The 17,854-nt window shown below is 41.3% G+C and overlaps 2 protein-coding genes across 2 annotated transcripts; both read right to left on the bottom strand.

Moving 5' to 3' along the window:
- Positions 1-6,987: 6,987 nt before the first annotated feature.
- cyp11a1.2 (cytochrome P450 family 11 subfamily A member 1, tandem duplicate 2) lies at positions 6,988-11,385 on the bottom strand. Its single transcript, XM_086109348.1, has 9 exons — positions 11,074-11,385; positions 10,650-10,805; positions 9,604-9,803; positions 9,282-9,485; positions 8,522-8,682; positions 8,273-8,439; positions 8,114-8,192; positions 7,515-7,706; positions 6,988-7,418 (listed from the first exon to the last, which is right to left on the bottom strand). Exons 1-9 carry the CDS (start codon positions 11,346-11,348, stop codon positions 7,230-7,232), a joined length of 1,623 nt encoding a protein of 540 aa, XP_085965474.1. The 5' UTR covers positions 11,349-11,385; the 3' UTR covers positions 6,988-7,229.
- A 1,395-nt stretch (positions 11,386-12,780) lies between these two features.
- On the bottom strand, positions 12,781-15,662 carry stoml1 (stomatin (EPB72)-like 1). The gene is made up of 7 exons (XM_086109349.1): positions 15,387-15,662; positions 14,992-15,098; positions 14,764-14,913; positions 13,719-13,922; positions 13,436-13,640; positions 13,157-13,354; positions 12,781-13,073 (listed from the first exon to the last, which is right to left on the bottom strand). Exons 1-7 carry the CDS (start codon positions 15,541-15,543, stop codon positions 12,877-12,879), a joined length of 1,218 nt encoding a protein of 405 aa, XP_085965475.1. The 5' UTR covers positions 15,544-15,662; the 3' UTR covers positions 12,781-12,876.
- Positions 15,663-17,854: the final 2,192 nt, after the last annotated feature.

The following is a 17,854-nucleotide window of genomic DNA, read 5'->3' as shown; positions in this document are numbered from 1 at the left end:
AAGTCCGCATAACAGCTTTATGTACATTCATTTTATCTACACAATTCAATTGACTATATATGTGGTCATTGTTCACTCCATTGACCAGCTACTCCAAGGACCTTTTCCCCGGGATAAAGAATCAAGGTTTGAGACCAGCATTCTTCAAATAGTAATTTTCTGACAGGCCGAGAAGAGGGTGGCGTCTTTTAGCTTTGTTAATCACATCATTGCAACCTCTGACCTCAGGGCGTGTTTTTGGGAAGGGGCGTGAGGCTGTGTGTGGACATCAGAGCATCACTTGTGTGATTGCTGATGTAAATTCAATCCAAGTGACAGTGCTGCCAAAGTCGGCGTGATGTATTAGACACCAGGCACACCTACCACTCCCTCATCCATCTCCACGCCTATTTCTCAGCCGAGGCAATGAAAACATGTTTTTAATGTTTCGGCAAACACGCTAGGGTGTGAGTGTTTTTGCCATAATTATTGCTCTGTATTTTATTGCCGATTAATAATATTCGGTCCTCATTTTGAAGGAAAACAAGTGTTGTGAATCCAGCGCAAGCTCAGTCCCGAACTGAAAACACTATTTAATAGTACCGTACAATGTATGCACACCCAAATGTACTCTTTGAATTTAATTAATCCCCGAATGTTCCAATATTTTTTTAATCAAAATGTGTCCATATTGCAGTTGTTTTCCAAGGACAGTGAACTTCACACCATGTCGTGGCGTCAGACGAATAAGCCCAACTGCGAATAGCAAAAATCTCCAAGTAACTGACAACCCCAACCCCGTATAAGGTTTATAATAGCCTTTAGATGCCACAATATGGCGGCAAATCACAATCTTTGTCCTAGTGAGCAAATATTGATGTGTGTCAGTGTATAACAAAAAATAGGTGTCCCCAAAAAATCACCAAGTATGTGAATTTGTGAACACCAAATTGCATATATGTGAGGTAAATGAGGTGTATGTTGTCCTGTCTGTGTTTTTCCTAGTATACCTTTACCTTGGGGAGAAACATCTGTGATTCTATGAGCAGCCTCTCGTGAATGTCAACAGTTGTGTTAGTCATTTAAAATGGTTTGCCGTAACATTTTGGAAAGGTTACATTGAGCCAAAGGGTAAAAAAAAAAAAAACTGCATTGATATGTGCTGTCACACCTTGCGGACTGCAATCCAGCTTGCAGCTGCCAAAGCTCGACGGCTGATTTAGATGAATGTGTTGTCCCCTGGGGTTCTGCCATGCATCCAGTGCATGTTTGATTTGGATCATGAAATACACAAAGTTTATTTACGGTCTAGTTTCAATATTGTAAAATCAATCGCGGCAATTTAAGCTAACCGATAAAGGGCTTGGTTGCTTGTTTTTGTCACGAATTAAAGAGTTTGAAGACATTTACATGTTGAGATGACAGTGACTGATATTATTTCGTGATATAAGGAAAGGAATGGTGATTACTAACTACACTTCTGGTGTCCTCTGGCAATAGCCAGGCTAACTGCAATCTGTAAGTGGGATGATAAAATGGTATTCATCAAGAAGTTAATTCTGAAATGTTTGTGTGGGAAGGTCATCAGACTCTTGTGTTTTGACTGAGCTGTGTGCTTGGATGACCTCATCGCCCACACACCTCATTACGCTCAGGGCCAAGCCTTATTTTATGTAAATGTTTGTTTTGGCCGCCTCATGGCAGCGTAATCGTCATTGATAGATGTTGCTTCACTGATAAGCTTTGAGTTTGAGCGTCCTATGGGGGGCTGGCTGTCAGCCTTAACTGTCCTTGAAGCAAGTTGTTCATTGTCCTTGACACACACACACACACACACACAGACACACACACAAATGCACGTTGCCAGACAGTATACTTTTTACTGACAGAGCACACATATGCTTCCATGCAGAGCAAATGCCTCTCTCCAGCATGTCGGTGTGGGTGACAAACAATGGTTTCTTTGAATTCATTTCATTTCATATTTCTGCTTTGCCAAATTGAAAATATATCGCCACACACTTGTGGGAAAGAGGCAATTCAGTAAATGCATGTCTTTAAGCAAAAAAAAATATATATATATATATATATATATATATACAGTACAGGTGCTGTAATAATAACAGACATTAAAATAAATTCTGATATTAAAAACAAGTATGGTACATGCTACATGCTAAACTTATATGCATTGAATATTCTAACTAACATATTTTCCCTCCATTATTTGGGATTATTCCAGAGGTATTTTACATGGCGGCAGGTGTTTACCGACCGCCATTTATCATGAGGTAAAATGTATCCTCAGCATAATCACATCACAGTTATAAGAGAGTGTGCACACTTGTGCAGCTACAATATTTGATTGTTTGTTTTTAATTCTCCTCTGGATAAGATTTTTTTTGAGGTATACAGGTTACAGGTCACATTAATAGGAGAAGAAGTGTAGACGTAATTTATCTATTTGTATTTGCATTTGAACAAATGGTGTGTAGACTTTTTGTGCCCACTGTATTTGTTTCTTACAATCTTTTTGCAGGAACTCCACTTGGCTGAATTTGTGTCATCCTTTACTTGTACTGTATGTGGCCTTTCTTCAACCTTCATCCTTCTTCCCTTTGTGTCCATTAGCAGCGTAAAAGTCCTTCCGCTTGGCTTGTGATGCGTAGATGGTGGCACAGGGGGGTTCCAGAGGATGGAGCTATTATGCTGAAGGAAGGACACTGAAGTGAAATGTGCCAAAAGAGGAATTGGTGTGATGTTGGGGTCATGTGAGGCAGGAAGGCAAAGACCTGAAAGTGGGCAGGAAAGGTAGAGCGTGTAGGAGGTGGGCGGTTGCCCATGTCCTCTGGGAGCTACCTTGTTCTTGCAAGCTAATTGAAGCTCTGTGTGGCAGCAGCCTCGGAGCTGTCACTCCAATGAAGAGCCCATTTGCTGCATTTTACGGGCTGTGTGCTGAATTCTGATGATGTTAGCAGAAGCTGTAGACACTGTCTCCCAGAGACCCCTGCGCCCCCGCCCCTCTTTCATGGAGGTACAGCCCACACGCTGTTTCCCGGCAATGAGATGATTATATGTAACAGGGTCACACGTATTCTGAACACGAGCAGCAAAAAGTGAACACGAATCGTTTTCACGATGAGAATTTTTGTAAATTTGTTGGGCAATCTCATACATGATAATGTGATATTAGACTCTTCGCTTTTGCATGTTTTCTCTCACCGGAATAGAGTAAATTAGATGTTCTCAGAAAGCACATAGCTGGGAGGGTCCTGTGAATTATTGATCATTCGGCAGTCACTTAGGACAATATTTATCTTAAGAGGAAACATACTACATTTGGCATACCTGCCATGAACCAATATGAGAGAAAAACGTCATCTTTCATACATAAAGATGCATACTTTTGATGGGCACTGCCAGGCTGGCACTAATTTGACATACAGACAAGTGTTTCTAGGTTTTAGCAATGTTTAGTCCCTTCGCTGAGCCCCATTATCGTCGCAAAGGCAGAATATTGGATATAGCCAATGTGCTGGATATCATTATATTTTGCAGGTGTACCTAATTCTCTGGCTGGTGTAATCTTTTTGCCTGCTTCAGGGTCATCTTCATTGATTAGCTATTGGTTGGTCTCTGCTTCGATCGAGTCTGCTGATCACGGCAATTGTAAAGTAAGAATATGGTTGTCGAGCCCAGCTTTACATTGATGATGACTCTCCTTCCCTGCCCCTGCATGCATTATTTAACTATCAATAAGTGTCTCGAGCCATCACCGCTAATGAGATATGCAAGCAGGTCTCGTATTGATCCATCACGATATATCGCTTTCAAAATGCATATGCATTTCATATGAAGGTGTACAAGTGCTGATATAAATTATGATAGTTTCGGGCAAGGTTGGTGTCGTTCTGCTTTGAAATGACAACATTAGCCTCCACCTAAACAGTGATCCTGGTCTCACACAGCCATTTTTTGCTGATAGAAGTGAAACTGAGACGGTGTCCATGGAGAGAGCCACAGGTGCTGATCAGCACATCACCCAGCAGTCATTAAGACAGTTCCCAGCAGTGCCCTTGTGAATTCTTCTGGGGATTGTGTTCACTGTGCCGCAACCTCAATGTTTCATCTGAAATTGCTGCTTCCACATGCAAATGTTAGTTTATTTTCCTGACATTTAGCTGACTAACAATGTTTATTCAACTGTTTTGCTCTAAGGTCTTGCTAATGGGAAACATGATGCAAGATGTTGATAACCTGCTTCAAATCACCTTGCTGTTGCATCTGATGTCATGGTTACATGCTCATTGATAAACATGAAATGACAATCACATGCACCGGAGGCCTCAAAAACCACCTAAATCTCTCCGCAGCTCTATGCGCCTCTGCCCAGCGTAGGCTTGTTTGTGCTGCAAGCTGTAGGATGATTATGTATGTCTGGATTGCACAGAATGACACCCTTCTATGGAATCTCTTTGTGATATCCGTGGTGGCTGACTGGGTAAACTGTGTATGCAACGACGATCCTTGAAAGGACATCACGGTTATTTGCCGAGGGCTCTCTTGGTTAAGTGGAGCCGCTTTGCACATGATGATGTAAAAATTATTTTATTTAAGTAATGAAGAGGAATTGCAGCGTACAAACTTATTTAAAAAAATGCTGCGTTTACAGTGATAATACTCCGTTTGATTGACAATCTCAATTTGGTGCAAAGCAGTATAACTGCTGCAAACCACAACCACAATTAAAGCTGCAAGCACCAATGAACGAGACCTTGCACCCACTTTTTACCCCAATTAGTGAAAGGATCATCCAATTATAAATAAAAACAAAACAAAACAAAACAAAGCCCTTCCCAGTGAAGCAGACCTCAAACCTCAAACTAACCGCATATAAAGATGACATCATCCACATTAATAAAATCACTTGTTTTTATATAGTTAGTGAATGATAGATTGGGTTTTTCACTTGCTTTGTTACACAAAATATTTTAGAAGAATTGGCTCCTAATGCTTTGTATGACGACCACGCAGCAGAGATCGACGTGCTCCCTAACTAAGGCGATTGCACATACAATCGACGCGGTCATGTTTCGTTTGTGCACAGCCACAGAGGGGAAGGGATGAATTATGCTGGAGCAGACGCTTGCAGACAGCAGACCAAATGGCTCCAAAGATCAAATTAGCATTTTTCACAGTGTTTGCGCACGAGCTGATGAAACTTGATGAGGGTCTGCAGTGTTTTTTTGTTTTTTGCATGCAATACAGTTACGATAACTTTTTCATAGCACATATTCACAATAATAGGTCATTATCTAAGCCTGAAAAACCAGTTAGCTACAGTCACAAATTGTCTTATGTCCCTCTGTCTTCGCAAAAGCAGCAGACTGTTTTTTTTTTCACCACACATACTGCACGAGGATGCTGTCTTGCACATTATACCTACAGAGACCCCATCTCATCTCCCATCATGATTGTCCCCTCATCCATTGCCCTTTCAATTAGATGCTCAATTTCACCCTACCGTCCCACGGGAGTCACAACCACACCATCCCAGATTGGAATCCCATAATTGTCACCGACCCCCGTCAATGTGCATCAGAACCCCTGGGCTTCATTTCAGCATTGTCTGTCTGTTCAGCTTGATAGTGACACATGTGAGAAAGCACAGGACAATGAGCATGTAGCAACCGCCTGACACAGGGCTATGTCTTGATAACAAGGCTTTGATGTAGGAGGCCAAAAATTAGATGGACAGCGGCGCCTTGAGATATGAGTTTAGGTCATTCCGTGACCGTCATCGTAACACTAAACAATTACACAAAGCCCTTCCAGCCTGCCTCCCTGCCCCCCCCACCCAAACCAACTGTGTGATTTATAACATATGTGAATTAAATAATTGAATTACAAGTGCCAGTGTAAATGCCTGTGAGTATTGCTATTTGTCTGCATGTGTAGCTCTGCCGTTTGTGTTCAAATGACCATTGCTTCAAGGATTCTCACACCGCAACACAGATAGGTTACGTCAGCCTGCATACTCTGTTTTGCAGTGTTTGTTAGCATTAAGATAAATAGATAAAGTACAGCTACGGAGCTGTTTTCAATACACAATGTGATTTTTTTTTTGTTTTATATTTAGCTCTTCCGTTAGATGGCAGCAGTTACTCATGGCTTCCTACGAGGATTTCCACTTTGTGTTATACAATAAACAGGCCTTAATTTTACACAGAGTAAGTCAATTTGATAGTATATTGACAGGAACTCTGTCAGTTGATATTTTATTGGGTGGTTCGCCGTGAGATTTCTCAAATGTCAAAGAGGTTTTAGCTCAATAAAGGCTGGGAAAACGTGGATTAAAAGATGCATTTCAATATATCTGACCATAAAGTGTCTCGTGGTCCTTGTAGCCTTTACTATCAGATAGGGTTAAAGCGACATCTAGCGGTGAATAGTGGGTATTATAAAACTGTACATGACAGTAATAGCCCAGCGAGTTCTTGGGGACAAAAAAAAAATCTATTGTGAATACCGCAGGCATTGACGTTATTTATTAGAGGTAAGGTAGAAAGTAGTGATGTAGAAAGTGGTTGGCTGTAGTGTTTGCTCATCCTTGTGTCTATCCACAAGCAGTTATATGATAAAGCAAAGCGTCACATTTTGGCCATGGACCCACTGATACGCTCTGTGGGTAGAACATCCCTTATCTTCTGAAGGACAGGATGTGACCTTCGTCGAAAGGATGTGTCTGAAGATCTCCTTTCTGACATCAGAGCAGAGAAACATTGAAGTCCCAAGAATTAGGCAATCTGAGGCAATCCTCATAACCAGTCCTCAAAAATTGCATGCTGAGCAGTTTAAAAGATCAAATTGCAGATATACGCAAACCGACTGAACAATTATAGAAAATACAAATCCAATTCTAATGAGGTCGGCACGTTGTGTGAAACATAAATGAAAAACAGAGTCCAATGATTTGCAAACCAAGTTCGACCTATATTTAATTGAATACACTACAAAGACAAGATATTTAATATTCAAGCCGATAAATTATTGTTTTTAGCAACAACAAAAAACATTAAATGGGGCACAAGAAATCATATTACGAAAATAAAATGTGTGTAATACACACATGAAATTAAGTTATTAATTTATTCAAATTCACAGAGTGTATTTTACACAGGCATGTCCTATCCATAGTTTGCCACAAATCACATTGGCCACTTGTTAAGCAATACCTGAGGTCATGTGTTTTAGATATTAAGAGTGCTATATATGGAAACATTTGGCTCCTCTTTCAAGTTTTGTGAGACACCATGTAATCGACTACTGTGCAGGGGCTTCAGAGTTAATATTATGGGCTTGTCTGGTAAGAGTATGAGCTCAAAGGTGCTCTGCACATTCACGTGTCGCTGTCTCTCCACTCGGAAGTTCTCAAGCATCTGTAAAGAAAGGAGGGAAATAATGGCCCTTCATGTAGCTGTCCATACGGTATGTCATCCCATGACAAAATATAGTGATACATGAGTACAACTCACATGGATGAGAAAGATCTGCATCTCGGCCTCAGCTATTCTGCGTCCGATACATTGGCGCGGGCCAAAGCCGAAGCTCAAGCTGCGGAAGTAGTGGCTCTCAGTCCTGAGCCAGCGAGAGGGTTGATATTGCTCTGGACGATAAAACACCTTTGGGTTTCTCCCCATTGCATACAGACCTAACTGCACCAGGGTCTAAATGCATGACAAACATGCCAGCGTGTCAGAAAAGTTTCAAGACCCCTGTCACAAAGGCTATATTTCAAACGCAAACTACAAACTATGGAGTTTTCCCCTTCTGCGTGGGCCAGACAATGAACCGTCATTTCTATGAAGTGACCCTTCTGTGTTTGCTTAATTCGGTGTGAGAGGAGAGGTGAGAGTTGTGGCAGGACAATTTGTGGCTGCTTCACAGATTACACCAAAAAAAAAAAAAAGGATGGCCCTGATGGAGCTGCAGAGAATCCTGGAAGAATGAGTGAAGAAGGTGTGGCACAGAAGGCTGGAAAAGTTTGTTAGACTCCAGTGGGTTTACTTCCAAGGGGGAAACTTGTAATTTGGTTTTGAAATATAGTACCATGCTAAAATATATCATGATTTACCCCCTCTGGAATGTGGTATTTCTGAATAATGATGTCCTCTGCTGTGTATCTTTGCAAGCTCACTGCAACTGGATGTAACCTTGAAAGACACAAGGATGAATGTTGTTTCTTTTCTCGCAGACATGCCGGCATTGGGTTGCCTCCAAGATTTTATATCACCTTAGTGTTTCCTTTATAGCTCCTTTAACCAAAGGAATCTTCTTCAGCATTTCCATCATGTCCCCTTGGCTTTTTTGCCTGGCAGACACCACCTCTGCCCTCAACTCCTCCTGAAGGCTCGGATGTCTGGCCAGTTCATATAATGTCCACAGCAATGTGATAGATGTCTGAAACATAAAACACACCCAGGTTGACTACACCTGTGCAATGGAAATCTTCTACAAAGGTCATGTTTGGACTTTTGCTTACCGTATCAACTCCCCCAGCCATTAGCTCAGTGACACTGGCCTTGATGTCTTCAATAGACAACTTGTCCAGCATGAGCAGGCTGGCCAGAACTCCTGGATATTTTTTGGTATGACCATTCTCTTGGCGTAACTGCCTGTAGATGTTCTGGATGCAGCGGTCAGCTGAGGAGGAAACGCAATACTGTATACACATTATTTACATTTGACCTTGTGCAGTCAGTCGCAGGCACGTATAAAGTCATATTCACTCATATTTTACAGGGACAGTGAGTGAGAACTGAAACGACTCTTCCAGCACAAGTCCGACGACTGATTAGAGGACATCATTTAAACTGAAAATGACTGCTTTGGACTGAACATTGGTGAACATACACCGTCAAATAATCAGAGATTGGTGACAACATGTACAGCAAGCGTGTTGGCCTCTTTCTTTGCCATAGTACAGTGGGGCTCTGTCATTTTTAAATTGTGTCCTACCGACACAATTTTGGTGACATTTGACCACGTTTTTTTCCCCCCGAATCTACTTGGCTTTGAAATACATTTTACAACTGTTGAGATTCCTGTTTTTTTTTTGTGCAAGAGTTATCCCTGGAAGTTTTAGTAGAGAATTGTGACTGGTACAGTAACGTGCTGGCAAGAAACTTTAAGGAAGTCAGTACTGAAGGCTAACACCAGTTATTATGTTGGTGAACATACTGCAGGATCCAAAGAGGCATTTAGGTTGAAGTGAGTCATGGGTTATCCTAAAAGTGTCATACCGTGGTTAAAGATTCCATCCCAAGCATCCACGTGGTCCAGCCACACTTTGGCTCGGATCAGCCTGAGTAGAGCCGGAGGTATGTACAACATGGGTGATGTTGTCTTGAACATGAGGGTGATGGAGTCAATGAAGTGTTGAACCTCCGGATCAATGTAGTCCAGCATCAAGCCCAGACGCTCCCCATAAAGAACTGCACTCACCGCTATGTAGAGCAGAACAAATAGTCATCACAGACGACTTGCGTAGCTCTTTGAAAATGCCAATCTAAAGTGGATGGTATCTCTATTTCTACAATAGTGATTTGATGGTGCCAGTCTCACACTCTAGCGCGTATTTGAAGAGCTCTTGGGAGAGGTCTGTCGTCCACTTGTTCTGTCCGCTTCGTTCTATCTTCTTGTGAACCCTGGCCACAAAGTCATGACCCACTTCGTCCAGTAAAGGAACAAAGTTGCCCAGCATCTTCGGGGAGATCACCTCCTTATTGAGGATGATGCGGTTTGACCTCCACTCTGGTCCGTTCCTGGTTGAAAAACAATGAGAGTTTAACCTGCAAATGCCCAAACCACTGGTGTAACTAAATCCATTTGGTCAGTCCACCATTTGCTATTTGTTTTTTTTAAGCTCTAAAATCCCACTACACAAATAGAAATATTCATCTCAGGCAACTTAAGTTTTTGCGGTTTTGTCATTGTGCTAAAACTCCTCATTTGAGTAATAGGACTGAAAGTAACAAGTGTTGAGTTTTTTTGCATAGAATTAGCAACACAGAACATGAACGAGAGCCACATGGAATTTATGTGAATAGCACGCACGGTTGAAATATCATTAGAGACGTGCAAATACATGACAAAAGTTATTTTTGGCTTTTGCAGGGGCTGCACTGATTGGAATGATGTAATCTGTGGACACAGACTTTTAAAATACAGTCTTCAAAATTTTCAGAGGGGCTAATGTGTTGGGGTAAGAGGACTGGGTGAAAACCGAGGGACATGTCTAAAGTATGAAAGTCTCGTTGGGATAAAGAGTAACTCAAATGTGGGTATGTAAAAAGGATAACTTTTTAAATGATTGAAACAAATTAATTTGTTGTAATTTTTAGGAAGAGGAGACGCAGGCAACTGATAAAAATATTTGATAAATATTTATTACCGGTACTATTTTTCAAGTGTTCAAGGTCGATAGGATTAACCTTTTTCAATCACATGTGCAATCAGATCAATGTGTAGGACACTTTGCTTCGTAAAAAATATATTTTACACTTCCTTTTTTTTTTTTTGCACTTATAAATTAATTTCCTGAGGACACAAATGGCACAGATTCGCTGTAATGACCCATAGGCATTGCATTGGAGGAGAATGTTACCTACTTCAGTAAAACTCCATATTTACGATTTCTGTAGTCTCTGTATGAGGTCCAGGCTTCCACTTTCAGTCTTTTGGGGTAAGAACCTTCTGCTTTGAACAAGATGGCAGCATCCTCTGGGTTGATGATATTCACACTTTCATAATATCCTACTTTTTCTCTTAACATGTACAAGGAGAGACGGAAGAAGAGTCTAATCAGCAACATATTATATAAAATATGTTTTAAACGTTTCTGTATTTGAAGCTTTCAAACAGCAGAAGGGCACTTTAGTCAAAAGTGGATGTCGAGGAAAATCAAACAGTGAGCAGTGACTGACAGCTGTACCATACTGAACCCAATCACTTAGTTTCAAGCGACTGGTTATTTTTCTTTCTCACAATTTATGATCGAACCCATTTTTAGGCTATACAATTTATCCTTCATACCTGTAAATGGGTCCAAAAGTATTGAAATTCTGGAGCATGATTCGGTGAAGGTTTTTGAAGCCATCCAGCTTCCAGAAATTGTACAGGTTGGCAATGCCATTCTTCCACAGCCCGGGAATCTCGCTGTAAGGTTTGATGATGCTGCTGTTCTCAGCGAACGCCTGTCTAACCATCGGCATGCTGCTGCTGCTTCTGCAGATGCCCGCTGCCATCAGTTTGTCCAGATAGCTCGCAGGGAAGGCGTAGGAGCCGTGCCACAAATTCCACCTGGTCATTCCTACAACTGCTCTCTGCTTTGTCAAAAGCAGGAGGTTCAAGAGCTGGAGGCTGGTTTAAATAGCCCTCCCCACCCCCTTGCTCTCAAGGCCCTCCAAAGTTGTCTTTGGTGTCATACACTGCAGCATGAGATTCAGCTAGTGAGATGTATGAACACGTTTGTGATATTTATGAAGTTAAAGGTGTGATGCAGTCACATTTAAAAATACATACTGTAAACATCATTGAAATAAAGCTTGCTATTGCAGGATAATGGTAAAACGTAAGTGCAGTAGTTTGATCAAAACATTGAAATATTTTTTTGTTTTTAGAATTTCGATGATTATAGCTTACAGCTAAGGGAGGAAAAAACGATTCCCTCAAAAGAAATTTGAATATTTCATAAAATTATTTAAACTGAAAATTTTTTGATTTTCTGGATGTGCTAAATAAGAAAACCTTTATTAGTCTCGCAATGGAGAAATTCCCAATTCACAGCAGCAAAGTTATGAAAGCAAGAAGTAGAACAACAAAATATAGGAGCTGCTGGAAAGGCAGCCACTCTCGCGGCGCCATTTTGAAGTCAAAATAACAAAAATAACACAACACAACACATAGGACACAGTCAGTCGTGCAATCTTCACCAATTTTCTGCATACACTTTGTTGTCTGAAGCAGTTATAGATGAAAGAGGAGATCAAAGTGTCCTTTCTCCAGTGGATCAGAGACGTCATGCTGAAAATGTGCACACGTCTGCTACAAGCTAAGTTTTGAAAGCAAACACGAAGCTGTAGCGTCCATTGACAAAAAGAGATTAGTTCACTTCTCCTGTCCCACGTAATCCGCTTCAAACTCCAAGCCACGACTCCCAGCTCCAAATCCGCATCGGCGCTCCGCGCTAACGCTCCTTTCTTCTCGTCGGCTCCTCAAGACTTACATCCATCCAGCCGCAGACCGTTCAACAGCACCGATCTCTCCGCTGAACAAAGCGGGGCTGTGAAAAATGCTGCCCATTACAGGCGCAAGACACAAGCGCCCCGGGACTGTCCAGCAACGACAGTCAAATGGCGCCGACATTCCTCCAGTCAAAAACAGTGCCGGTATACCCATGCTGCCGAGAAGGCGCAACCACCAAGCAGAGTCTCCTCCTTGATGAATGTCGTGGCCAGAAAATGCTGAAAAAAGTCCACATCAGGTCCACACGACGTAACAACAAACACAAAGTGACAAAACAAACACAAAAACAAAAAAAGCAAGGCTCGTGAGAGCACTTGCTGACGGCTGCCTAGTCGGGCGCCATCTTGACTTCATATGAATCTATAAATTTTACTTTGTCTCTTGAATTACTGTAATGATTAAGCTTTTCTCATTTACTATTTACTGGAATAACACCTGATTGTATTTTTGTATTTTGATGTAGTGTCAGTGTGTGTTTAATTAAAAAAGACCAACTTTCAGAGAAATTCATAACAAATGTAATTAGTGCAGACAATAAAAACCAGTGTGCTCCCATCAGGTCGAACTTGCAATAAATAACTCATGAAAACATTACTCCCTAAGCAGCTTTATGAGTTTCTCCAACTTCATAGCGGTTTTAATATCCCCCTGAATTTGAAGTCTACCGCTGCTGTAAGCAGCAAATGGCTGCAGTCTTCCCTGGAACATGGCCAGAAGGTCCTCGTCACACATAGTCAGTGTTACATCTGGCTGTCTGCACAGGGATCCGGCTCCAGCTGCCCCATGACCTAGATAAACACACACGGCGTGAATATCTGATATGTGCAGCTCCAATTATTTCATACGACAGCGCATTTTGTGTACGGATCACCTTGGCTTAAATCCACAAAGTAACTGCGATGCTGTCCCTCTGCTGAGGTGATATCAAAGTGGAAACAGGCGCCGACCTGGTTCACCAAAGTTTCAGAGAGGACACGCTGGACTGCACAGAGCAGCTCTTCAACAGAACTTAGTGTGGCTGCAGCCTGACAGACGCCACTGCGCTCATCTATAAATGTCACACTGCTCTCTGCAACGAGGTAAGATAGTTTCAAGCAGCAGTAGGCTAGTGGGTGTTGCACCTTAATTTATTGTGAACATAAGGCCTTACCTTCCTGAGGCTGCAAGCTGTGGCTCATAAAGTGCATGGCCAGCTGCTGAAGAGGACCTGTGAGGCCCTCCATTCCAGGTACAGAGGGAGGAACAACAAGAGGCCCAGGAGGTCCTTCCTCAGGGGCTTTAAGAAGAGAACCTGGTGTGAGTTCTACCCTGTCTATCTCCAGCCCCCAGGGACGAGTCATCTCATTTATGTCTACCTGCAGTCAGGAGAGGTTTAAACGTGAGCATGAAGCAGCTGAGATACACTTTATCACATCCTGAGTTAAATGTCTTACACCAAGGTATTCTCCCAGCTTCACTCTCTCCGTTTGGATCTCTCTGACCGTCTTCTTGGCCAAGCTGTGAGTTAAAGCGTTCTGAGCTGTCATTCTGGTTGAAGTATTCAGGTCCTGCACGGACACCACCGATAAGACGGGGTTCCAGATCCTGAACTGAATGTCTGCTCCCACAGAGAAGAGGCCACCATCCCTGGTATGTACCTTTTTAAAAAGAACCAAAAAAGCGATGGAAATTGAAAGATCTGTGCTCCATGACTGCCCCCTGTAGGACAAACGAAATCACAAACTGTCCTGATTAGAGTTTGGGAGTTGCCATCTTGTTTTTTTCTATGGATTACTGTTTACTCAAGTCGTGGACTCAAATTGTAAAGGCACCATGCCTCTAAACCCAAGGTGCATGGAAACAGCAACTAGGCATATATTTACATGTACTGCAACATTTGCTACCTCCATGTTTCAGTGGGCATCATTCCCCAATTACATAGAGTGGGGATCTTCTTAAATTTGGACTCACTGTACTGCTGTGATGAACTGGTGAGCAGTCCAGGCGTCACCATGTTCCTCACCCAAAGTCAGTTTGGATATGCTCCACTCTAATGGACAATGGATGGATGGATTTCTACAAGGGCACCACACTAAAACACCTGATATATATACTCTTACAGGTGGAAAGTCCCGTTCCCTTTATTCGGCTGATTTGTATAAAAAACATTTTCCGATTGTGTCATACTCCAAGTTAAGTAACTATCACTACCTGCGTGACATTGTCTTCAAACTCCCTGTGGACTGTTGTTATTGGTGTCCTCTACTCAGAGGTGGGTAGTAGTCCGTTTGTTACATTTACTCAAGTAACTTTTGGGACACATTTTACTGGCCAGAGCACCAGAGCAGTTTTGATTCAATATATTTTTTTACTTTTACATGAGTATAGATTAGGAAGAAACTGTATTTCTACTTTCATTACATTGTTTACAGGACCAGCACATTATGATAAATCTTCAATGTTAAATTTCTTATTTGTGTGTCACTACGGTTGGTTTACCTGGCATGGAGGTATATTGAAAGCACGGGTGCGCAGGTCTACCCTCTGCCACTGGTCAATGAGGGGCAATACCAGGACAATACCCGGACCCTTTGGAGGACAGACACGACCCAGGCGAAACACTACTATCCTCTGGTAGTTTGGCACCGTCTACAAGCATAATGCAAATCGGTTATATAGTCACGCTCAACACAAAAGTGGATTCGGTTCATGAGTAATGTGGCTTACTTTTAATACAAACCACCCTGTTATTGGAAAAGTTATAAAGGTGCAGACGTGGACGAGGAGTGTGACAATTAGATTGCAAATCGATGACAGCCATCCCTGGGAGCTATCTTGAAGAAAACAAAGTTTAAACAAGATTTAAAAAGAGGTTGTACATATTTTTACATTACCAGTGTACTGGTATCATAACACTACACTACTGTGTTATCGAGTGAAGAATATTTGGTTTGTGGTGGTGAACTGCGCTGGCACTGAACGATGCATCATTGGCTTGTTTACGTACGTAACATACGCAATAGAGCTGTCGTTAGATATCTTTAACTGCTTCATTAAAGGTTACGCCATATATCACTGGAGTCGTTTTCAGAAACGTTAGGAATGTAATCCACGCCACATACCACTGAAGTCGTTTTCAGAAACGTTAGGAATATAATCAAAGGAAAGCCCTTTATGGTAGCCCGCTCGTGTGTAGCTATCGGCGGATACAAACAGTCCAGGAGTCCGCGGGGCTGTCGTGTCATTCTGAGAAATACGTTGGTAAGACTTCTCAAACATTGTGAAGGTAACTCGCCGCTTTAAACTAAATATCAAAATAATAACAGCATAAATGTGCTGGTTTTCGTGGCTCGTGGTATGGTTTGCTCATACTGTTTTTCCGTGTTTTGCTTCTTCGTGGCGTGAAACAAATGTTGACATTTGCGCCGCCTACCGTCGGTTACAATTAAAGTTTTTAAAAACATTGGTTGGGGAATAAACTGTTGTGAACAAAATCAAAATTATTTAAATGTTAATGTCATTTCAGACTCAACAACATCAACCAAAGAAGTGAACATTAAATATTGAATTATTGGAGCTGAAATTAAACAAAAATGTGTTCCCTGTTGCTCTGTCATGAAATTCTGACAGTGTTGCAAGGTACTGTATTGGGCTGCTGAAAAGCTTTATAATATTTGCATGTTTTGTAAAAGTATGGATTAAAACGTACAGTTAAGTATACAAATTTCTCCCTGCTTTTCTCACAGGGATCTTGTTCAGTCTTTGAACATATCACTCAGCAACTTCTCCCTCGGTTGTGCTGCCAATGGTCCTTTGAAAGAACCCTTGCTTGATTGTTCCAACAAAGCTGAGCAACAGCAGCATGAACAGTCGCCCAACCATTGACGGGCCACAAAGTGGGCTTCCACAGCTGGCACTACGGTAAGGGTAAATGGCACTGACTGTTGACTCAGCCACACCCATGACTGGTCTTGCTGAGTCTCGACCTGTTTTAGGGCCTTGCAAATTGTTGCTACAATTAGACCACGCTTAAAAAAACATCCACATAAAGTATGAGAAACTGGAAGATTGTTGCCTTACTTGCCTTGAGTCACACAACTAATATTCTGTGTACACAGCAGCTACTAATTTTAAACTGGCAATTTCTTTAAACATAATCTATGTCAGGTCAAATATCTCTGTCCTTTTTACCAATGATACCGCTGTTTTCTTTCTTTCACAGAGCCATTATGAATTCCTACCAACTTGGCAGTGCTGATAGTGGAGGGACTTCGTGCAAGGGGACAAGAAGATTAACACTAAATGCTGTGTAAGCAAATGTCAATTTGTCGTCCTCCTAATGTGGGCTGTCTACACATGCAAATCAATCACTTTGAATACTTACTGTAGATGCAAGTCATTAATTGTCAAACCCTGTGATCATTGCCTACTCATTTATTTCTACATTCCATAGTTTAACACAACAATCCCATCGTTTTATTTAATGAGCCTGATGGCCAGTTAATCATGTCATACAGGAAACGCTACCCATTGTGGCCACCCCACATTGAGTGAAAATTTCAGATATCTGTCTTTCTTGCCATTTTCACATGGATGTAATATATCTCTAGGTCAGTTTATACTCTGCCACAACTCATTCATATTAACTGTATATTTACACAGCAAATTTATAATTGATCTGAAGGTAAACTCAAAACATATTCAACACATTTATAATAGGAGCAGGGACAAACCTAAGGAGAAAGCAACATTTAGAATTGTTCGGCTTTTAAATCTGATATGACTGAATTGGCCTTCTATAGCAGTATACAAAATGTGTGTATCGTCGGTTACAGTGAACACTCGGATTGGCTAGGTCTGTCTACACAGCCTTGTTGAAATGCTTTGTTTCATGGTACTAAAAAAACAAAGACCAGCTAAATCATTTTAAAATGTTTTCCACCATTAATTAACGCGTCTATGTTCACACTTGCGATTTAGTCTCCAATTAACCTGGCATGCATATTAATGTGGGAGGAATCTGTAGTACCCAAAGAAAACCCACGCAAGCTTGATGAAAACATTCACAGAAAGAACAAATCGAACCCTAAACTTCAAAAAGTGTGAGTCAGACATGATGCACACCGTGTTGCCTAAGTAAATAATGCAATATGTTTAGTTTGTTGCTCAGTTTTGAATAACACTTAACATTTATATAATGAATAGGAGAGGCAGAGACCAAAATATTGGAAAAATGGTTCAGGCAGAATTTAAACCCATCTCATGCGTATATTATTAGACTATCAATGTATGCCCATTGTCTTGTCTGATAAATGCCATTTTTACACTTTAATGAGCTGAAATTTTTTCTTTACAATAAATGTTCTATGCGCACAAACTATTCTATTTTCTAAACAAGTCATTCTGATTAATATTGTGTTTGTGGAATCCACCAGTTTTTATCAATCACAGAGGGCAGCCATTTTGACTTGTGCTGTCGAATGAAAATGACATGATGGTTGCTCCGGGCTCAGGTAACAACTAATCACCACTGTTTTTGTAATAATGCAGTCTTTATAATAAAGAAAGGCAACAGAAAAAAGCAACAATT

The sequence above is a fragment of the Hippocampus guttulatus genome, chromosome 4 (genome assembly GCF_054856545.1).
Source record: "Hippocampus guttulatus isolate MCC_2025c chromosome 4, RoL_Hgut_1.0, whole genome shotgun sequence".
Classification (NCBI taxonomy): domain Eukaryota; kingdom Metazoa; phylum Chordata; class Actinopteri; order Syngnathiformes; family Syngnathidae; genus Hippocampus; species Hippocampus guttulatus.
Note: the sequence above shows the minus strand (reverse complement) of the source record. Positions and strands in the feature narration are given on the sequence as shown.

Excerpts from the sequence above, each read along its gene's own strand:
- stoml1 (XM_086109349.1), bottom strand. The coding sequence starts at position 15,543 with ATGTTTGAGAAGTCTTACCAACGTATTTCTCAGAATGACACGACAGCC. Across the intron at positions 15,099-15,386 it reads TTCTGAAAACGACTTCAGTG|ATAGCTCCCAGGGATGGCTG; the intron begins GTATGTGGCGTG and ends GTTTTCTTCAAG. Across the intron at positions 14,914-14,991 it reads CAGGGTGGTTTGTATTAAAA|ACGGTGCCAAACTACCAGAG; the intron begins GTAAGCCACATT and ends TTATGCTTGTAG.
- cyp11a1.2 (XM_086109348.1), bottom strand. The coding sequence starts at position 11,348 with ATGACCAGGTGGAATTTGTGGCACGGCTCCTACGCCTTCCCTGCGAGC. Across the intron at positions 10,806-11,073 it reads ACTTTTGGACCCATTTACAG|AGAAAAAGTAGGATATTATG; the intron begins GTATGAAGGATA and ends GTACATGTTAAG. Across the intron at positions 9,486-9,603 it reads CTTCAAATACGCGCTAGAGT|CGGTGAGTGCAGTTCTTTAT; the intron begins GTGAGACTGGCA and ends TGCTCTACATAG.